General features: G+C 35.4%; 2 protein-coding genes across 10 annotated transcripts in view; one reads left to right on the plus strand and one right to left on the minus strand.

Moving 5' to 3' along the window:
* Nucleotides 1-12,925, minus strand: part of LOC128557104 (uncharacterized) — a 33,057-nt gene extending 20,132 nt beyond the window's left edge. The window contains exons 1-3 of the mRNA XM_053543783.1: nucleotides 11,770-12,925; nucleotides 11,315-11,436; nucleotides 1,285-1,676 (exon numbers count right to left, since the gene is read on the minus strand). Of these exons, the coding sequence (XP_053399758.1) occupies nucleotides 1,285-1,676; nucleotides 11,315-11,436; nucleotides 11,770-12,648 (1,393 nt within the window). The 5' untranslated portion in view covers nucleotides 12,649-12,925. The remainder of the gene's footprint in view (nucleotides 1-1,284; nucleotides 1,677-11,314; nucleotides 11,437-11,769) is intronic.
* The window catches only part of LOC123557472 (receptor-type tyrosine-protein phosphatase epsilon-like), a 71,592-nt gene that overhangs the window by 47,621 nt on the left and 2,411 nt on the right, over nucleotides 1-21,560 (plus strand). For 3 of the 9 annotated variants that reach the window (XR_008371035.1, XM_053543789.1, XM_053543787.1), the window contains exons 20-22: nucleotides 20,734-20,883; nucleotides 21,071-21,212; nucleotides 21,402-21,454. The exons of the other annotated variants lie outside the window; for them this stretch is intronic. Coding sequence is in view for 2 of the 3 variants with exons in the window: in XM_053543789.1 (XP_053399764.1) it covers nucleotides 20,734-20,883; nucleotides 21,071-21,212; nucleotides 21,402-21,454 (345 nt within the window). In the remaining variant the exon portion in view is untranslated. The remainder of the gene's footprint in view (nucleotides 1-20,733; nucleotides 20,884-21,070; nucleotides 21,213-21,401; nucleotides 21,455-21,560) is intronic. 9 annotated transcript variants of the gene reach the window in all.

Consider the following 21,560-nt stretch of genomic DNA (forward strand, 5'->3'; position numbering starts at 1 on the left):
AAAAAAAAAAACAAAAAAAAAAACAAAACAACAAACAATAAGGCAAGTCAATGGGAGGTTTTGATTTGTCATTCATGTCAACCTACAGATACAGATAGTATGGTGTATTACAATGAGCTAATCTTTGCATTTATGTTTGTCCTGATGTTTAACGTGGTACTAGTATTTATCGTAGTATTCTGATTCTGAACAACTCTTATTTGGGACACATTTATATGGAACGCCTAAACTGCCTTTAATTATTAGATCGTCATGTGCCATTTCCAATATATTCGGTACAAATCATAATTTGTTATATAGATAAAGAAGTTTGTTATGTACATTTGCTAGTTTGTCCTGTACATATTTTAGTTTGTGCTGTGCACTTGTATCTACATAACAAATTATGACTTGTACAGAATATATTGGATATAGCACAAGACGAACTAATAATTATCACGCAAAGGCATTTTAGGCATTCCATACTTTTACATCAATAGTATTACGACGAGGTCTTTCATTATATGAAGTTGCCTTGCGTACAAATCCATAGGGCACATGTCTCCATATAAATAAAGAAAGTTTGCCCGGTGTGCGAGTTGAAGGAATATGTAGGCTTAATTCAACGGTCTGTCCTAATGTATTAAACTATTCGTTGTTATAATGGCTTTTTGTCGTAGGCAAAAAAAAACAACAAAAAACGCTTAATAACTGCCATAAATATATCTCTTTTAAAGGTCGATATTGTAACGTTAAGTGTAATACATATATGTGGTTTATAAACAATACTAACTTTGTATTATGAATCGATAATTCTTGCACATCGGACTGGCGTTTCCGATAATTTTACCCATGCCGGCAAAACCCATCTGGCACCCCTCCCGCCCCCCCCCCCCCCTATGCCAGATGACTCTCGTGCTGGTAATGACAACTAGTGGTTCATGCACTGATAATATATAGTTTATATAAAAATTCGATAAAAGCAGGTACCTTGATTACCAGAATAAAATGCTAGCATGTATACGATATGCAATAAGTATAAGTCATGTGTTTACGAATCGGATAGAAATATCCGTCCCGAGGGCACCTGCGCATTGGGCGGTAATGATTCGTAAACACATGACAGATATTATTAGAATATCAAGCGTAAGTCAAAGAAATGTGACGAAGAACAGAATGTATTTAGTAGTATTCAATATCATACTTAAAATATACGTTAAATGATTCCACCTTTCAAAACGTATCACCAAACGTTAGCTCATATATACACTACATACGTTATGATAGTTCACAATAAAAATTTACCTCCCCAAGAAAACTCATCTTTTGGTGTACTTAATGTATAATCAAATGCACCAACGGCTGATCCAACTGCAGCACCACCTAATATTTGCAGAAAATCTCCTTTTGGATCATTAAAGTGCACAGGATTATTTGAACAATAAGCATACAGGTTTTTGCTGTGAGCCTTTAGCCCATATGCGTCAGTGCTAAAAAATCTTCCTGTATAGCTGTCGTACACCCTAGAGCGCATAAAATATGTATCTGGAATCTCTTCAAAAGCGACCACACCCCATTGTCCAACAAAAGTAAACATTGATTTGATCTTCCTTTTTGAAGCGATTTCTTGACCAAACGGATCAGTGAAGTAATTGTTGAGTAAATCTCCATCCTCATTCAATATTTCTTGAACAGTCCTTAAAACACATATAAAATGCTTTGGCAAAAAAACAGCAAACAGAAATATAGATTTTAAAGGTGCAGTCTATGTCTAAACAAACAAATAACACATGTTACGCAAATGCAGTGTTGAAAAATAATATGATGTCATTAATCAAACGATTTCATATTGATCTTGTTACAGGTCTAAGAAATGTCGTATTGGTCCAAGGCCGTATGCCGAGGGTCAATACGAATGTCCGAGCATAAATAACTAGGCCAATGTGAAATCGCAATATTAAAGATAATTTTATCATTTAACTATTGAGTAAACCTAGGACAGTTATACATGTTGAATGTATAATTTTTATTTAAAACAACATTCCTTCTTTTAAAAATCTAACGGAAATGACTTCTCTGTATTTGACCTCTCTTTTGAACCAATCAGAATACTTGAATTCCGTATTGGCCCTGCTTTTATCATATTGGCTCAGATAAGCTTTGTATTAGCTCTACTTGTTCCATTTGATGCGCGCACTTGATCTAATACAGTTTGTAATATTGTAAAGTCAAATAATAATGAAGTTTAGTTTCATTTGATGTGCTTGGTTACCCCCTATATGTGAATTGTCATTTTATAACTATTACATGTATAGACATTGTAAATCTTTATAGAATGATACCAAATTTAAAGTAAGACAATCTAAAAATTGTACTTCTTTCAGAAATGTTATTATGTTTTGCCCTGGATAACATATATAAATCTATACTTATTGTACATATCATGTTTCCTAGAAAACATTGAACATAATTTATAAATTATTTCTACTGTCACTTGCCTCTTTTTTTAAATGATTTCTAATATATACCGACGGAATAAAGAAACGCGTCATCGAAAGTTTGCTTTATTTTAGTAACATAGCTTAAATTTGTTAAGCAATGTCAGAAATGTACAGAAACACAGCCAACCGAAACTCATAAGATTTTACTCAGTTCATTGTTAAATTCATGTACCTGCTCATGATTTCCCCATTCAGCCCGTGTATGTCAACCATGTGGTTTTGTTGAGCGAAGATCACACAGGTATATGTGTTAGTCAACATACGACCATACTTTCAGAATATTTCTGACAATCAGTTTTTGATAATGCCGAGGTTAACTTTTGGAGAGAGGACCAAAGTTTTGGCCATAGTCGAATATGGGCGAACGCAAGAACAAGTCGCTAGACGTTTTAACGTTTGTCGTTCGTCGATACTGCGTCTCGTTCGACGTGCCAGAGACACGAGAATTCTTGTCCATAGGCCTCGTTCGGGTAGACCGTGTGTAACTTCTGTACGGTAGGGCAATTGCATATGTCAACGCCATTTGCGTATCACTGACAAATTTGAGAAAGGTGATTCCACGTCACTTTTAGTTGTAGGTAAACGTGGACGGCCAATAAGTTGACATACAGGGAGGAATCGGCTTAGAGAACGGGAAATTATCTGCTACAGGCCCCACTGCGGTGTAGTTCTTACACTACGTCGCGTCACCAACGTCGTATTTGGGACCGCAAACACCGCGGTCAGCGTTAGCAGGACGTAGTGTTTAGTGATGTCACGTTTCAACTTGTGGAACGCTTGCAGACGTACCATGTCAACAGACGACGTTGTGAACGCTACGCTAACAATCGCGTTCTGCAGCACAATCATTACGATGGGGGCGATGTTATGGTCTGGGTATGCATCAACCATAGGTCTACTCGTCATGTGCCAAAGCAATTTCACATCAAAGCGTTACATCGACCAAACATAACGTCCTTTAGTTCTCCTTATATTCTGTCAACGTCAAGGCTTTCAGCATGTCAACGCGCGATCTCAGTTGGCACATGTCTCCAGGAAAAACATAAATATACCTCTGACCAGTCTAATATAAATTCACTATCTGAAGCATACTGCAGCCATGAAATGCAGTCTAATTTACAAATAAACTATTAAATCATCAGATTTGCGAATTGAGTTGTTTTTGTTTTGATTCACGATTAACAAAATATTGTACATTGAGTTCGAAACAGGCGTTTCTTTTCCCGTCAGTGAACATTGCTATGTATTCATATGTTACAAATCACGCAAGCATGTACATTTCAATTAAGACACGCGAATTTTAGAAAAAAATATCATGACAATATTTATATATTTTGAAAAATAATGTATATATTCTCTGGATTATATACCGCTTCAATAATAAATATAGAAATTCTAATAAAAAACTCACCGTATGAAATTTAATTCGTTAAAATCTTCAAATAATTTTCATAATTTTTAGTATAGTTAAAGAAAGAAGACAACTCAAGTTTGCAACGCGTTTCGTATTAAACAAGAGATACGCCCGAAGGATTACATCATAGGAAGGGAGCAAAATTTAAAGAACTTGACTGTTGTAGCCCAATAAGTGGAACATAAAAAGGAAAACTTCCAAAAAAATTTAAGTCTACCAAAAAAAATATTCAAAATCCACAAAAAAATCCTTATCAGGTTCAGGTATGTAAAATTACACCTAAAATTAGAGGTACCATCCATGTTGTACCACAGAAAAGTGGTCTTGGTTTTTCCCTATAGCCAATAATAATTGTTTTTAAAATAAGCTATTTATAGTAACATAACAGGCAAGCAATTAAAAAAAAATATTGTAAGTGAACAAAAAAGAGATCTGCCAAATAAAAACAAGGGCACTGCAATGCAGAGCAACACAAAGCAAAGTCATATATGACATTTGACCCTCAAGTGTGACCTTGACCTTGAAGGAAGTCATCTGGAACATGCGCTCTGCACATCGTCTCAGTGTGGTGAACATTTCTGCTAAGTTTCTTTGAAATCCTTCCAGCAGTTCAAGAGTTACAAAGCGGACACGAACATTTGTGTCAAGTTTCCTTGAAATCATTCAAGGGGTTCAAGAGTTACAGAGCGGTCACGAAATTGTTAACGAACAGACGGACAGACGGACGCACGGACGGACGCACGGACAGTCGGAAACCAGCGTCATAACATAATACGTCCCGTCGGGCGTATAAAAATTGACTTTACGTTTCTTTGAGCACACCATTTGAATTATACATATAGTCCAGAAAAGCTGCCATGAAAGCAAGCAATATAAAAGTACTAGTAATAACTGAAATGCTTATAACATATGTATGAGAAAGCTCAAATATCTATTTGGAGAAAATAATGTAATAATGTCAAATGAGTTGCTGTATATTATACACAGATTTACAGAAAGTAGATTTTAGAAAGTACATGTATATATTTCTGTACATTTTTGGAAAGTACTTATAAGTGTACGCTAGAATTTCTGTAGGCGATTCCCCAACCCCACTCCACGTCAAACTTCAAATATTAAAGGACAATCATCTGAGAAACAAAAATAAAGTCATAGGTCATCGGTATTGGAAAAAGAGTGATCTGCCCTTGAAAACGTTATTTTTCAATATCCAAAGTTTAAAGAAATTCTATTATTGGGAAAGATTTTGCCTATTTCATATACAGGAATTCCAGCGTACGCCTTTAAAGACAAGTTAACAGATAAAAAATAAATCATTTGGAGTATGACTATAGAAAGATAAATGCCGCTAATTTCAGCTAGTGCTTCTCCAACGTTTGATTGTATTTTATACACCGTAGCCTGGTAAAATGATTCTTGTCATATTTCTTAAATTAGATGATTCAATATCTGCTCTGACCTAATTCATAGAATATGTCAGTTTTTCAAATACTTGTTTTCATATTTCAGTTGGGTAAAAGAAGCAAGTGAGCCTTCTAAAAGTAAGTCTAAATCGTATAAACATAATACAAATTTGACGAATTTAATTAATTTCCTGCCCTCTGTCCTTCTTAGCACTTCTTTGCTGTTTATAAAAGGTCGTTCTGATAGGTGATATTTATAGAGATCGCTTCTGACCGGTCTAATGTCGTATTATATATTATATAGTCATATATATTATTTTGCAACAACTACCTGCTGTAACAGATGATTGAAACGTTATGTACATATGTGTATATTTGTGACTTTTTAAAAACTATGTTTAGGTAACAAAATACAAAAAAAAAAAAATCATATTTCCTTGCAAAGTTCGTACGTTACTAACAACTGTGAGATAAACTTCACAAAGGGTCATGATGAACCTGGAACGCTCCCTTGAGTAATATGAGCTACATGTTTCAAATTTCAAACTGATGCTAAAATATTTAGACAGTAGGTTAGTACGTCACATTCATGGTCACTGAAAGCCAGTTTTAAAATTGGTGTGCAAAACTGTAGATGCCATCAATATTTCAAGGCTGTTTCTTAAAATACAAGAAGATTTTAAAGGTTTTCTTTTCGGTTGCCATGGCAATCGGAATTCTGCATGGAATTGATTTTTGTCAGCATCTTTTAATGAGGATTATGTAAGAAACATCCCTGTGAAGTTTAATCATAATTGCATTGGTGGTTTAGGCTGAGAGGTATTGACTGACGCTGGACGGAAGACGGAGGACGATGGACGCCGGACAATCACTGACCTCAGGTGAGCTAAAACACAAGATAGTAGGTCAGTAGGTCTCATTTAAGGTTACTGAAAGTCATTTTCAAGATCAGTATGCTATAAAAAGGAGAAGTCATTCAAAATTCCAAAACTTAACGTAAAAAAACAACAACAAGAAAGTAGGTCATTAGGTCATATTCATGGTCACTGAAAGTCAATTTTAAGATCGGTGTGCACATCTGTACATGCCATCCAAATTGCAAGACTGTATTTAAAAAACAAAACAAAAAAGTAGGTCAATAGGTCACATTTATAGTCACTGAAAATTAGTTTTAAGATCAGTGTGCAAAACTGTACATATCATCCAACTTTCAATGCTGTATCTTAAAATACAAGAAAGTGGATTCGTAGATCAAATTCAAAGTCACTGAAAATCAGTTTTTAATTCGGTGTGCAAAACTGCACATGTCATCGAAATTTCATGGCTGTATCTTAAAAGACAAGAAAGAAGGTCAGTAGGTCAGATTCACGATCACTGAAAATCAGGTTTCAAATCGGTTTGCAAAATTGTACAATTCATGTCATTCATATTTCAATGCTTTATCTTAAAAATCAAGAAAGTAATCAGTAGGTCACCTTCGTGGTCACTGAAAGCCAGCAATAAGATCTGTATGCAAAACTGTACTTGTCATTCAAATTTCAAGGCTATATCTTTAAAAACAAACAAATTCGATGAATTGGTATCCCCCGCCGAAAGGGTTTGTGGTGAGGAAGGGCAAAAAAATATATCCAGCAAAAAGTTAAGGATGTTAATAAGAAGCAAATAATTTCATTAGTCAAAATCAATTTAACAGAAAACAAATGTTTAATTAAAGAGTACATAATAAAAGTGTGATACTTTGATCCTGACTAAAGAATTTATTTTGATTGGGATATGCTTACTGCATTAAGCTTAGCTTTTAAAATTAAATGCAGTTAATTCAAATGTGAGGTGGGGGAATGGTACAACTTGCATGTTAATAAATATTCATGGAAGGTTTGAAAAAAAAAATATGGCATAAAAAAAAGGAAATATTTTTTTGGGGGGGAAGGGGAGGGGGGTTGGGAGTGGGAGGGTGTGTGACCAAGGCAAGTGGGTGACAAGGTGTGGGTGGGGGAACAGCTTCACATGTTAATAATAAATGTTCAGGGAAAAGAAATGAAAGAAATGTAATGAAATTCTGCCAAATGGTAAGTTTGTTATGTACAAATACGTGGATTTTTAGACAATTAAAGGGCAATAACTCTGAAGGTACAAAAGAAATCCGTACGAAATTACGTGTGCACAACCACATTATGATGACCTAAAGTTTGTTTAAGTTTCATAGTTCTAGGTCAAATATATCAAAAGTTATGATGCAGAAATTGCCATATTTATAGTACCCTATATAGTTAACACTAGAAACTTCTAAGGGCGATAACTCTGGTGTTACTCGGGCAATCTGACTGAAACTTGATGGGCCCCATAACCTCATAGCGGTGAACATGTATATGACGTTTGTTTGGAAAAAAATGTAAAATAAGGATTTTTTTTGTGGGGGGGGGGGGGGTGATCAAGGTAAGGGGGTGACCAGGTGTGGGTACACAAGTTCACATGTTTACAATAAATGTTCATGGAAAGGAATGAAAGAAATTAAAAAAAATTCTGCCAAATGGTAAGTTTGTTATGTACAAATATGATGATTTTTATACAATTAAAGGGCAATAACTCTTAATTTACGAAATAAATCGGAACGAGATTGTGTGTACACAACCACATTATGATGATCTAAAGTCTGTTTAAGTTTCATAGTTCTAGGTCAAATATATCAAAAGTTATGATGCAGAAATTGCCATATTTATAGTACCCTATATAGTTAACACTAGAAACTTCTAAGGGCCATAACTCTGGTGTTACTACGGTAATCTGACCGAAACTTGGCGGACCACAAGAACTCATTGTGCTGAACATGTATATGAAGTTTTATATAAATATTCCCAACCATTTCCTAGATATGGCTCCGGACGGACGGACGGAAGGACGGACGGACGGACAACACCAAAACTTACGTCGGGGGATAACAAGAAAGTAGGTCAGTGGGTCAAATTCACGGTCACTGAAAGTCATTTTTAAGATCGATGTGCAAAACTTTACATGTCATCCAAATTTTAAAGCTGTATCTTATTTGTTTGATTCGTGTTTAACACCGTTTTTCAGTAGTATTTCAGTCATGTAACGGTGGGCAGTTAACCTAACCAGTGTATCTGGATTCTGTATCAGTACAAACCTGTTCTCCGCAAGTAACTGCCAACTTCCCCATATAAATTATCAGAAGTGGAGGACGAATGCTTTCAGGCACAATGTCTTTTATCAAATCGTCACGGAGATCATACACCCCACCCGGGGATCGAACAAAATAACTCGCGATTCATAGACCAAAGCTCTCCCTACTGAGTTATGCTGGCGGGCTCAAGGCTGTATCTTAAAAATAAGAAAGTAGGCCAGTAAGGCAAGACCAAGTGACCCTTAATCACTTGGGATCTTCAAGTAATTATAACTAAACAGTTTAGGAAATATGATCTGAAGATTTTCCAGTATTTTTTCTAAATAACATATAAATTATACATATAATAAGTGAACGCCAGGGTGGGGTCTCATTTCACCCCAGGGGCATAATTCGAACAATCTTGTTAGAATCAACTAGGCAGTAAGTTTGCCATGATGCTGGAACAACATGAGGAGCAAAAGAGCAAATACTCAAGACAGTATATCAGGGAACAGTGAGACCCATTTAGAGTGTACTGCCTGGTTCAACACTGCCAAAACTAACCAACAGGCTTTAGACAAGGTTCAGAACAAGCACTGCGGACAATGACAAGGGCTACAAAGTCTACACCAATCTCATTCATGGAGAAGCTGACAGGCACACAGCCGTTACAAGACAGGAGACATGCAAAGGTCCTGCTTCAAGCAGAGAAGTTCAGGTCTTTTCAAGACCATCCCATGAAAGCCAAGCTAAATGGCCACACCAAAAATCGGCTCAAACGTAGAAATCCGTTCATGAGGCAAAGAAATTCAACCGAGAGATCAAAACTAAACTGAGCATACCAACGACTCCACTAGGTAGTGAAAACATTATAAACCCACTAGCGAATGATCTGTCCTCATAGACTGTGAGACTTACAGTTCCTCGTCTTGTCCGCGGGAAGCAAGATGAAGAAGGCATTCGGAAGAGCCTCACTATCATGGACTCATGTCTATACAGACGGATCAGCCACATGCGCCGACAAAGACGGAGGAGCAGGAGTTTTCATTCAATACCCATCTGGCAAGAGAGAACACTGCAGCAATTACAAGGTAGAGACTGAAGCACTCCTGAATGCCGTCTCAATTGTTGAAGACTCGGCAGAAGAAAGCTCCTCAGTCGTCTTTCGCACAGATGCACTGTCTGTCATGGAAGCTCTGATCAACAATAAAGCTCCGCAGCTAGCAAGAAGAATGCAGATCCTGAGTATAACACAAAAAGTAGCACTTCAGTGGATGCCATCCCATTGTGGACTTGCAGACAATGAAGAGGCAGACAAACTGGCTAAGCTAGGAGCTCAGTCAGAACAATCAACAGAACCTGTGAGTTACAAGGAGAAAGTCACCATCATCAAGGCAATAACAAGACAAAGGATGGAGGAAGATGCTTTTTATCTCCTTGATCGGTCTCAACAAGTGATGATGGTCAGGCTCCGCTCAGGGCATAACAATCCCAAATTCCACACGTACAAGAAATACAGACTTGCATCATTGCCAACTTATCCATGTGGTGAAGAAGATTAGACTGCGGAACATATACTTCAGAGATGTAAACGGCATAACCAGGAGTGAGCTGCGACTTGGGCGATAGATACCCCAATCCACCAGAAACTGTATGGAGGTATTGATGGTCTACGGCAAACCACAAGTTTCATCGAGGACCACCAGGCAATGCAACATACCAATAAAGTCTGGGCCTTCCAGTTTCAGACAAGAAGATTTTTAAAGTGTTCCTATACAAGTCTATATAAACCATGTGATTCGGGTCTTGGCTGCGCCATATTTGACCCTAGGAGGATATTTTAGGAGCCAACTAGATGATGTTAGAAACAAAATGGCAAACCCCTAGGCCCTGTGATTTCAGAGAAGAAGATTTTAAATGTTTTCCCTATATAAGTCTTTAGTAATCATGTGACATGTGACCCCACCCCCACCCCTCCAGGGCGGTGTCATATTTGACCCTAGGGAGATAATTTGAATAAACTTGGTAGAGGACTATTCAATGATACTACTTACCAAATATTAAACCACCAGGCCCTGATGGTTTGGACAAGAATATTTCTAAACTTCTTCCCTTTATAGGTCTATATAAATCATGTGACCCCCGGGGCGGGGCCATATTTGATCCTAGGAGGATAATTTAATGTCATATACAAAATATCAAAGCCCTAGGCCTTGTGGGTTTGGACAAGAAGATTTTCAAAATTTTTCCCTATAGAAGTCTATATTATAAACCATGTGCCCACCGGGGCGGGGCCATATTTGACCCGAGGGAAATAATTTGAACAATCTTTTTTTAGAGAACAATTAGATGATGCTACATACCAAATATTAAAGCCCTAGGCCCAGTCGGTTTAGACAAGAAGATTTTCAAAGTTTGTTTTTCAATATATGAATCTATGTAAACCATGTGACATCCCCTTGGGTGAGATCATATTTAACACTGGAGATAATTTATTTGAACAAGCTTGATAGAATACCAATAGATGATGATACCACACACTAAATATCAAAGCCCTAGCTACTGTGGTTTTGGACAAAGAGAGTTTTAAAATTTTCCTTTCGGTTGCCATGGCAACCAGAGTTTTGTACGGAATTTATTTCTTTGACTGATTTTAATGAGGATTATACAAGGAAAATTTCTGTGAAGTTTTATCAAAATTGACAGGTGATTTAGGCGGAGAGGTGTTGACGGACGGCGGACGATGACGGACACCGGACAATCACTGACTACAAAAGCTCGCCCTTGAACACTTCTTGCTCAGGTGAGCTAATAAATGTGTAAGTAATTACTGAATTATCAAACAAGGTGTCAACAGAAGTTTTGATTAGCAGATATATTTGTATTTACATACCCAGTTGGGTCGTACGTGAAGTAAACAATACTTCCGTTGTCATACTGAGCAGCAATAAGGCCAATGCCATCTCCACCATGATAAAACCGAACTCTAGATTGTTTGCCATTGTCGTTGATTATCTTAAAGAGAATTACAGAGTTATGAGTTCTGACAAACATGTTATATATAAGCACTACAATTTTGGCTAATTTAGCTAATTGTCTCTTTGATCAAACATGACCTCTATGTTTCTTTTGATATTTTTTCATTCCTGACAATATTCTACAGGAAAATGTAAGTTACAGACATTTAAAATGGATCATTGTGTGTGAGGTTTCACAGTTTTAAATGAATTAAGATGAAACAATTTTGTAAATAGTGTTGAAATAAATTGTAGTGAATATATGTCTATCAATTTTTTGATTTCGTTTTACATTTTGTTACATATTTTTAAACTAAAATGAAAAATTTACCTGTTCAATAATATCAGATCCATGGTTTCCTCTAGGATTTATGATGTATCGTGTTGTAGTATTACTACATGTTTTGGCGTATAAATTTTCAAGTGAGTCATATTTGAAAATGCATTTCATTGATTTAGACTTATACGATGACAGTTTATTATCTTCATCAAATGAAAAGTACTCCGGATTCGAACCGTCTCGAAAATTCATGTTACCATTTTTATCGTACGAGTACGTTCTATTTCTATACTTTCTGTATTGGTTCATACTGTTTACTTCAGTTTCGTAGTCAAATCCGTTTACTGTCACCATTTTTCTATTCTTCCTATTGTCGTAGATGTATTTGGTTACTGAACCTTTTGGCTCAGTCATAGAAACAATTTGTCCAGCGCGATCATACCTGAACTTCCATTTCCCCTCATGCGTATCCACAGATACACGTCTGAGATGAAGAGAGTAGTCATATATGAAGTAGGATGCCACTGAACCATTTTTGAAATAATTGGTTAAATTTCGAAGCAAACCTGTGACAGAGTCATAGCTATAAGTGGTTGTAATGTTGTTACCTAGTAATTTCTTCACAATTTTGCCCATTGAGTTATATTCTGCTGTGAGAATTACCTTATCGTCTTCAGTCGTAACACGCGTAAGCTTGTTAAGATCATTATAGTCATAATGAACGAAATAATCTTTGTTCGTTGAAAGATTTGACAAAATCCCTTTTTCATTGTACCTATAATAAATTGAAACATCAGAATATGAAATAGTTTTAACATTATTCTTTGTGTAAGAAAATTCAATTTCCCCATTTTCATTCTCTGCACGTAACAAATTTCCATTTTCATCGTAATTGTATGCACAGACAGACGTGTTACCAATATCCTTCATTGTCAATTGCTTTTTTTCGTTATAAACAAACGTTTTGACACCATTATTTTGTGTTTTAACTGTGTGTCCATTTTGAGAGTATAAATAAGTTTTGATGGATCCGTCTGGGAATATTATGCTTCGAATACTTCCATTTCTGTTAAGATTTATTCTGTATTCATTACCACCCCCGTCGCTAAACCCGATAAGCTGACTTCTGTTGTTAAATACTGTTTGCAACTTATCTCCATTACCATCCTCGATCGTCAACGTGTTTCCACTGAGAGTTCGCTTAGTAACAATCTGCAAAATAAAGATACAATAACAAGCCAAGCTATGAAGCAGTTCATACTGATTTTACGGCGAAAAAAGTAGCTCAAAAGCACATTAAATATAAATCAGTCGAAGAACTGAACCAGTCATATAAATCAACACAAGTGCGAAGTTTTAGTTGCAGTGAAATAGGGAAAAGGTGTGGACGTTTAAACTACGACATTTGCATTCGTCCCCTCAAAAAGAATTCTAGATGATTTAAACGTATTAATTGATACCGACTTTTAAAAAGGTGATAAGAATGTTGATTACCTATATTCTACAAAGTTATTTGATGGCAATTTAAAGTAGAGGAAAATATCATATGAGAATTTGCAAAAAGATCGTTTATAGCTACACGTGGTCAATGGAAGTGATTAGGGAAACGTGATGAATACGCGAAATTCTCTAAGAAAATGTGCATCTAACACCGAAAACTAAAACAGATTTAAAAGCAGTTACATGTATTGAATACCTAAAAAACAAACATGAAATATTATTTTGAACTTTATGAAAATACTTTGTATATTAAATGCTTGTACGTTTATAAAAAAGCATATTTTCCCAATATACATTTTTGAAATAAAAACTGCGGGGGATGTATTTAGATCAGACCTGTCTAAATCAATCAGATAAAGACAATTTTCATGACATCACTTCAAAGTATTCACCCTGAACACAAACAAACATTTTGCTGCAAAAGAGATCCCCCTTTAGTAAACTGTAGACACATTGAAAAACTGCAGAACCAAGGGCGGGTATAGAGGCATGGCGTTTACCTATTTGTTTTTAACCGAAGAGATAAAAAAAAAAAAAAACTTCCCATGGACTCAAACGAGTGGACATCAATGCTCAAACAGAATAACATTTTTTGTACAGTTTGACATTTGTTGGCGGATGTACAGTCATGAATAAGCTGTATGCGACTCAAACCTTAATTTTTTTTTTTTTTTTTTTTTTTTTTTTTTGGCATTATAGATAATTAACATTTTCCATCAAGACAGTATTTAAGATGTTAGGAAAACAACTGTCCATACGCTGGCGGATCCTTGCCGGTGTGTGTGACGTTTTAATTATATATGTTTGTAAACGAGATGGATTTTATAGTAATAACACTACATAACTTAGAATCTGTTAAAACGATAACTTTCGAAAACATGACAGCATAAATTTATGAAGACAGAATGATTATAAAAATGTAATTACCCAGCAAAAAATGACTAAATACAAATGTTTAATATATATTTTATTTTATTAAAGATTGGCACAAAATTGTCATGACTGGATTAAGATTACTAGTAAATATATAGCTTAATAAATGCAGTTGAGTAAAAACTTGAATTGAAATTATTCAATATGAATCGACGTTGTTTCTTGCCCCGTCCACGATCGCAAGAGTTTTATGATATTAAAAACGCTGAAACACAACTTTGTCCAGACACCGGCGACAAATGTTTATAACAGTCTTTTTGTATTTGTGTTTTGTTCGTCATTAGGCTTCAAGCATCTGGTTGTAAACCCAAATGTTTCAGCTCTCTCCAGTCACGACGATGGGTGATATCCTGCAAATATAAAACAAACACGAGAAAAACGGGCAGGGTTGGGAGGGAAGTTTTTAAACTAAAATTTTTGTTTAAAGTATCAATGACTCTACCTCGTTCAGTGGACTCAGAATCGAAAAGACTGGAATCTGGCGAGACGGGCGTTTATATACCTGACCCAGAATTCCCTGGTCACGTGAAGGTATGGTGTACAAGGGGAGTCATTTTTGCCGAGTAAAGAGTTTAACCTTAATTCGGTTAAACTGAATATTACCCAGCAAAAATGATTAAATACAAATGTTTAATATATATTTTATTTTATTAAAGATTGCACAAAATTGTCATGACTGGATTAAGATTACTAGTAAATATATAGCTTAATAAATGCAGTTGAGTAAAAACTTGAATTGAAATTATTCAATATGAATCGACGTTGTTTCTTGCCCCGTCCACGATCGCAAGAGTTTTATGATATTAAAAACGCCAAAAAGGTGAGAGAGAGTGAACGAACGAACCTTCCGCCAAAAGCGGAATATCATAAAACGCCTTAAAAAGTCATGACAATTTTATGCAACATACGTATACTACTGATTGAAAGTTATCGAAAAATAATAATAATAATAAAAATAAAAATAAAATAAAATAAATAAATAAAAATAACAACCACAACGACAACAACTTAAAAGAAGTTTGGAGATTTCCAGTTTCCGGTTAAAAACATTGTAGTCCACGTTAATGTAGCCTTTTTATTAATCAGTAAACAATTATAAAATCCGTGGACAGGGTTAAGCCGTATCATGTCTCATCTGTGTTGGGAAAATGTGTTCACTATTCAGTTGGAACATATAAACATCACCCGAGATAGCGTCAGCCATAATGTCATATCCCAGGAAAAAAATGTCAATCGTCTGATGGAAAATATACAAAATCTTGATTCATATCGGGGAAATTCATGATGGAAAATATACAAATATACAAAATCTTGATTCATATTGGGGAAATTCATATAAGCCCCCCCCCCGTTTTTTATGAAGTAAGTTCCCAGAAAACTGTTAACTTTTGCTCGTATTTTGTTTGCTGCAGCATAGTGCGGAATATAACGCAAAGACTTCTCGGTAGAATTCTAGACCAAACAAACAATCTCTAACCACTGAAATAGCATATTTTTAATCATCCATGTTAATTCTGGCGTTGTAATTTTTGGACCTAAGGTCATTTCCCTCACAGTGAATAATCAAAACTTCTAATGTCAGAATAAAAGACGGTATCATATAAGCAACAAATATCCATCGCTTTGACGCTTAACGAAATTATCTAGACCCATATTTGGTTTGCAGCGCAAAGGGAGGCAAATCATTAATGCTTATTACATCGTGGACAGTTAATTCGAGTGCAAAACTTAAGAGGAAACTATTCTGTTAATCAAAATGAACATGTAAAGATGTTTCAAGGCTATTTAACCTGACAACAGAGTTAAAAAGCATGTATACTATTCTAGGGGACCTACGTATTTAAAAGCCAAAAGGTGTTGCCGGCATTCACCTTACAGCATATGGCAACTGATAACATCACTTTATAATTTTGAAAGTGACGCCCTTTTTAATAAATACGGACTGCCTGCCTCCACTTTAAGCTCAGCAGCCTTTAGCCAAAATTGTATATATCACTTTATTTTTTATTTATTGGATTTGAATTTAATTAAAATGGGCGTCAAATGCAGTTTTGGGCTTTTGGGTGGCTGATATATATAATTAGTAAGAGAGCCCAAAAATATTTTGTTATTTATAATATTGATAATCACATTATAAGACAACTTATACAAGGCATAACCTTCAGTAAAGCTCAGTTAGCCGTATTATAAAACATATAACTTTTTTCTATATGGCATAACCTTCAGTAAAGCTCAGTTAGCCGTATTATAAAACATATGACTTTTTTCTTTATGGCATAACCTTCAGTAAAGCTCAGTTAGCCGTATTATAAAACATATAACTTTTTTCTATATGGCATAACCTTCAGTAAAGCTCAGTTAGCCGTATTATAAAACATATAACTTTTTTCTTTATGGCATAACCTTCAGTAAAGCTCAGTTAGCCGTATTATAAAACATATAACTTTTTTTCCCATTATATGGCATAACCTTCAGTAAAGTTCAGTTAGCCGTATTATAAAACATAATTCAAATGGCATATCCTTCAGTAAAGCTCGGATAGCACACATGTACATTTCAGCTTTGTATGAATAGTGCGAAAATGCGGGAAAATGTTTCATGAACCGGAAAACTAGTAGTAATATATAGATGGCTCGATTATCTGAGGAATGTGATGTAGGCATTTGACGATAATTGATTTCTGAAACGGGGAATCCAGATTTACACGGAACTGAATTGAACTTCCATAAAAAAGAAATTGACAGAAAGATCGGACGGATGCTTTATTTCTGTAGTCCAAGTTTGTGGTTCTATGATCATTATATTGGGTATTTTGGGGATAGATTTTAATTGAGTACCGCAGCCCCTTCTGCCTGTTTTCGATAATAGGAAATTAAGTCTACGCATGTTTGCTTCCCATAACAATATCTTGATGACGTAGGACATATTTTTTGGAGTTTAATTTGGTAATGCGAACTCACTAATACGAAGCAGAGCTGAAAGGGAGAAACATGTTGTAACAACATAACCTCGTATTATGATAGGAATGCATACGTCCTAAGGATGTAAATGATCTTGCTGAGGATTGAGCCTGTCTACAAACCCAGTTCTTGCGCGTCTTATGCAAACCAACCAGCAAATCTTTGATCACGACATGTTTTGTGTATTCTGGCAATCCATCGATTTTGTTAACGTAAATTAAATTAATAGTCGAGTGAGAGTACTGATTCAAGGGCAGGTAGACCATGGATTCTGCTATGACGTAAAGTTTTAGGTGGAAAATGATGTTCGAGACCCAAGGTGTTCGCAAATGCAGTAGAGTTATCTAATTAATGGCTGTAGTTCTTTTTGTATAATCCGACAAGATGCTGCTATTAGGGTATCAATTTGGATTGAAGATCTTCGTGCAAGGATTTCGGCATGGTTCGAGAACGCAGAGATCTCAACATATATAATCAAAAACTCGAAATTAAATGAAGGCATTTATGCACAGGCGATTTTAATTCAATTATTATTTATTTATTTCTAACTTAGTTTATTTTATTTTATCATTTGTAACCAGTAACCTCCGTCGGGTTTGATACTCAGTTCAAATTCACCCGACCAAGCCTGCTTTAGGCCAAAACCTAGATTTGTGGACCATATTTACTGCATTATGAATATGAGAATAATGGACATTGTTATATTCTGGACATAGTGAATTCGTACACACCGCTATCAAATAGGATGTGAAAAACTTGTAACAAGTCTTTTCACCGCCAGAATGTTTCGTAACCAAGCCTACTGGATTTATACGTAAATCTGAGATGAGGGTGGGGGGTGGGGTTGGAGGGGGAGGGGTGGAAATGTCCTATAAGTCTACCTAGACGTTTTCCCTCAAACAACTTGACTGGAAATACAGATATACAGATTTATGTTGTGGCGCAGAAAACGAATTTTCAGTCATTACTGGTATTCGGCCGCAACAGTGGAGTTTAAATCCTGAACAAAACCCGTCAACAAAAATTTTGCATCGTCCCCTTTCGGTGGTAAAAGAGTATTATTTCTTTTAACACGAGTGCTTTATTGGGTGTTCTGGCCAAGTTCTAAAGTTCTATGGCCTTGATATCTAGCAAATGAATTTTGGTTGTTTCTTAGACTTTTATGAAAGTAAAGCGGACAGTAGATCTATAAAGCAATGATCAGTATTCAAGCTCGCGACATAATCATCACTTACAATTCATTTCAGTCTGATATTAAGTCCAAATCAGCCACGTCCGAACACAGGCGAAATCATTAGTGATTAAAATATGAACATAAATAAAAAGCTACACGGTATCAAAAACAAATTAAATATTTTAACTTGCTGTAGATTAAACATTTATCTCGTGAACAGAAACGTGATTTGACATGTTCTGCAGAAAAAAAATAATAAAACTATAGAAAAACAGCTGTCAAATAGATCTATATGCATGAACGTGTTAGGCCTACAATAATTTAGCAAAGTGTGAAGCCGTACTAAATCTAGCTCATGATTTGATCATCAAATTTTATTCCGATTGTTCTTGAAGAAACAAGCACGTGAGAATATATATGAATAGATCTCTCCCAATATCTGCTTTGCTTTCAAATTTTGCTATTTGACTTTAGATCGCAGTAAATATACAAAATAATATTTCACTAAAACATTTAGAATTAACCCGAGACGTTGTGCTCATCCGCTACCCATACCTGACTATGAATGAAAATGAATGCACCAATAGTGACGTGATAAAGCTGTGACGTCACCAAATATGAAAAACAAATCGATAATGTAGGTCAGTGGGTGACTTTCTTCAAGTACGGAGTGCACACGATATGGCGTGTTTTAAACAAGACAAAGACAATTCAGAAATATTTTTCTTTCTGCCATTAATTCATTATAATGCTTGCAATCATGTCTGAAAGACTGGGCCTCGATTACGACGATTTTAGATATTCGTTACTTGTAATTCTGTGGACGGACCGTCAGAGGAGGTAGATCTAACTTGAGTCACGGATTGGGACTAGCTAGGTGATCACCAAGACTCCTTAAATATTTATGGGCCGCGGTACCTGCATAGTCTTTCGTTGCAAGACACTTTGTTAAAAAGGAAACGACTGTATTAAGGCTTTGAATAGTTTGTACCTACAACATCACGATCAACAGACCGAGTTCAATCGTCTCCCATTTTAAGCAAATCCAGTCTAAATTTCCAGACATAAGTTGCCCAGTCAATGTGTTTCTGAATATAAATGCAAATGAAAATAAAGAAAGCGTATGTCTTTCCAGCAATATTTTGGTAAAGCTATTATCAGATGGAAAAGTGATCAATTCGCCGATCAAAACATGGATTCACTTAAAACACCAAAGTCCAACCCTGATACTTTTTAAACAAGATTTGCAATTCTACAATTACTTTAGACTAGTTGGTCCATTATTTATTTATTCATTTATTTATTTATTTCTGGGCGTGTGTGACAAGCATACAGCCAGAATTACTAAAATGTTTTCACCTAGTGAATACGATGTAGATCTAGCTCTAACTGTAAAATCGGTCGGCGTCTCATCTTGTTCCTGGACCCTTTCATCTGCTCCATGCGGCTTGACCAGACCTCTGCTGTCTCTGAACTTGTAGGACTAGTTGCTTGCGCTCAATCATCTTCGGATTTTATCTCAAGCATAAAATAAAAGAAAGTTGTGAGATGAGAGTGTTTCTCGTAAAATGATTAAGAATGAATGCAAAAATTAATTATACAAGTTAAATGCCATTGAATATGTTTGGCGTTATTTTAAAGGCGTTTACTCAAATAAAACAGTTTCAGCTTTATTCAGCTTTAAGTTTGAGAACATTCACACAGGCAGAGTTCGAAACCTGGTTGCTCTGACATTTACACGGCCCATCAATTTGTTTACAAATTTATAAGCTTGTAAACACGCTTTACAACAGCACGCGGTCATGACGTCAACAAATTAAATTCTTTTATTTATTATTTATTTATAGATCAAGATCTAGATGTATACATGCATGCAATAAGATATTTATAAATAATTGATAACATTTTTTTTTTAATCTCAATTAGATCTAGATCTATAAGTGATCATCTAAAGTTTGACAGACAAAGTTATTAATTTACAATAGTTCACATGTGCTCACCATGTGCTTCCACGTGGTCGTATATAAAACCTGTTTTAAACTCATTTTAGATCTGTAAAAAAATGCAAATTTGTAACAGCAACATCTAAAATTAATCTATTATTGTTTGGAAAGAGAATATAAGTCCTAAGAAGTTTTTAAACTAAAATTTTTGTTTAAAGTATCAATGACTCTACCTCGTTCAGTGGACTCAGAATCGAAAAGACTGGAATCTGGCGAGACGTGCGTTTATATACCTGACCCAGAATTCCCTGGTCACGTGAAGCTATGGTGTACAAGGGGAGTCATTTTTGCCGAGTAAAGAGTTTAAACTTAATTCGGTTAAACTGAATATTGTCGGGTGATAAAGTTTATGACTATTTACAAGTCCTAAAATAGATAGCTAGTTAAAGAATGCAAATAAAATTATTTCTTTAATTAGATAAGAAGATTGATGACTTTTGTTTAGGAGCAGTATGTATACCTACACGAGGCTGTATCAGAAGCACTATTATTTGGGACTCATTTTGTGAAGACAGACCAGTTTGAACACACGTATAGTTATTTGTTAGAGAAACAGAAGGGCAGTGAAAAATCAAATCTAGAGATTCAGTTTGACGTAAGTACTTTGCTCCTATCATTATACAGCAAGCAACGCTATCATGTCACAAATGGTCGGAAAAATTTATATCGATAGTGGTTTAGAAATTTATTCCAAATATGGCATTAAGACGATGTATCACGATTTTATTTCACCTACCAAATGTCAATGCATTTAATTAAATATTATGCTGGGTTTTATGTAGCTCATTGAATCGAGTCTGAATGACAGTGAACCAGTGGTGAATAGTACACCATCAGAAAGTAATGCAGCTGATGACATCGGAAAGAATATACCAGCGGAAACTGAGGCAGTGTATACCAACGTTAGTGAAACATTAAGCATTAGTAAGTACACTCTTCTCAATTCTAAGGCGAAATATATGATCACAATTTTGATAACATAATTATTTCATTACCGAAAAAAGGAAAAATTAAAAAAATTGAAAGGAAATTCAAAGACATCATCCGTTTAAGTTGGTCAAAAGGCATAAAGTCCATTAACCTACATTTTTAATTCAACAGTCTTCTTTTCAGAGCCGAACAACCAAACAAACGAAGGAACAAAGCTGCATAAATTATATCTTATAGTAAGTACAGATGTAAGCCAGAACAAAATATTATATAAAGTTTCATCATCGTAGTTACCTTTTGTGTAGAAATATGTAAATACGAACTAGAACGTGAAATTAAAGT

The sequence above is a fragment of the Mercenaria mercenaria genome, chromosome 5 (assembly GCF_021730395.1).
Source record: "Mercenaria mercenaria strain notata chromosome 5, MADL_Memer_1, whole genome shotgun sequence".
NCBI classification, from domain to species: domain Eukaryota; kingdom Metazoa; phylum Mollusca; class Bivalvia; order Venerida; family Veneridae; genus Mercenaria; species Mercenaria mercenaria.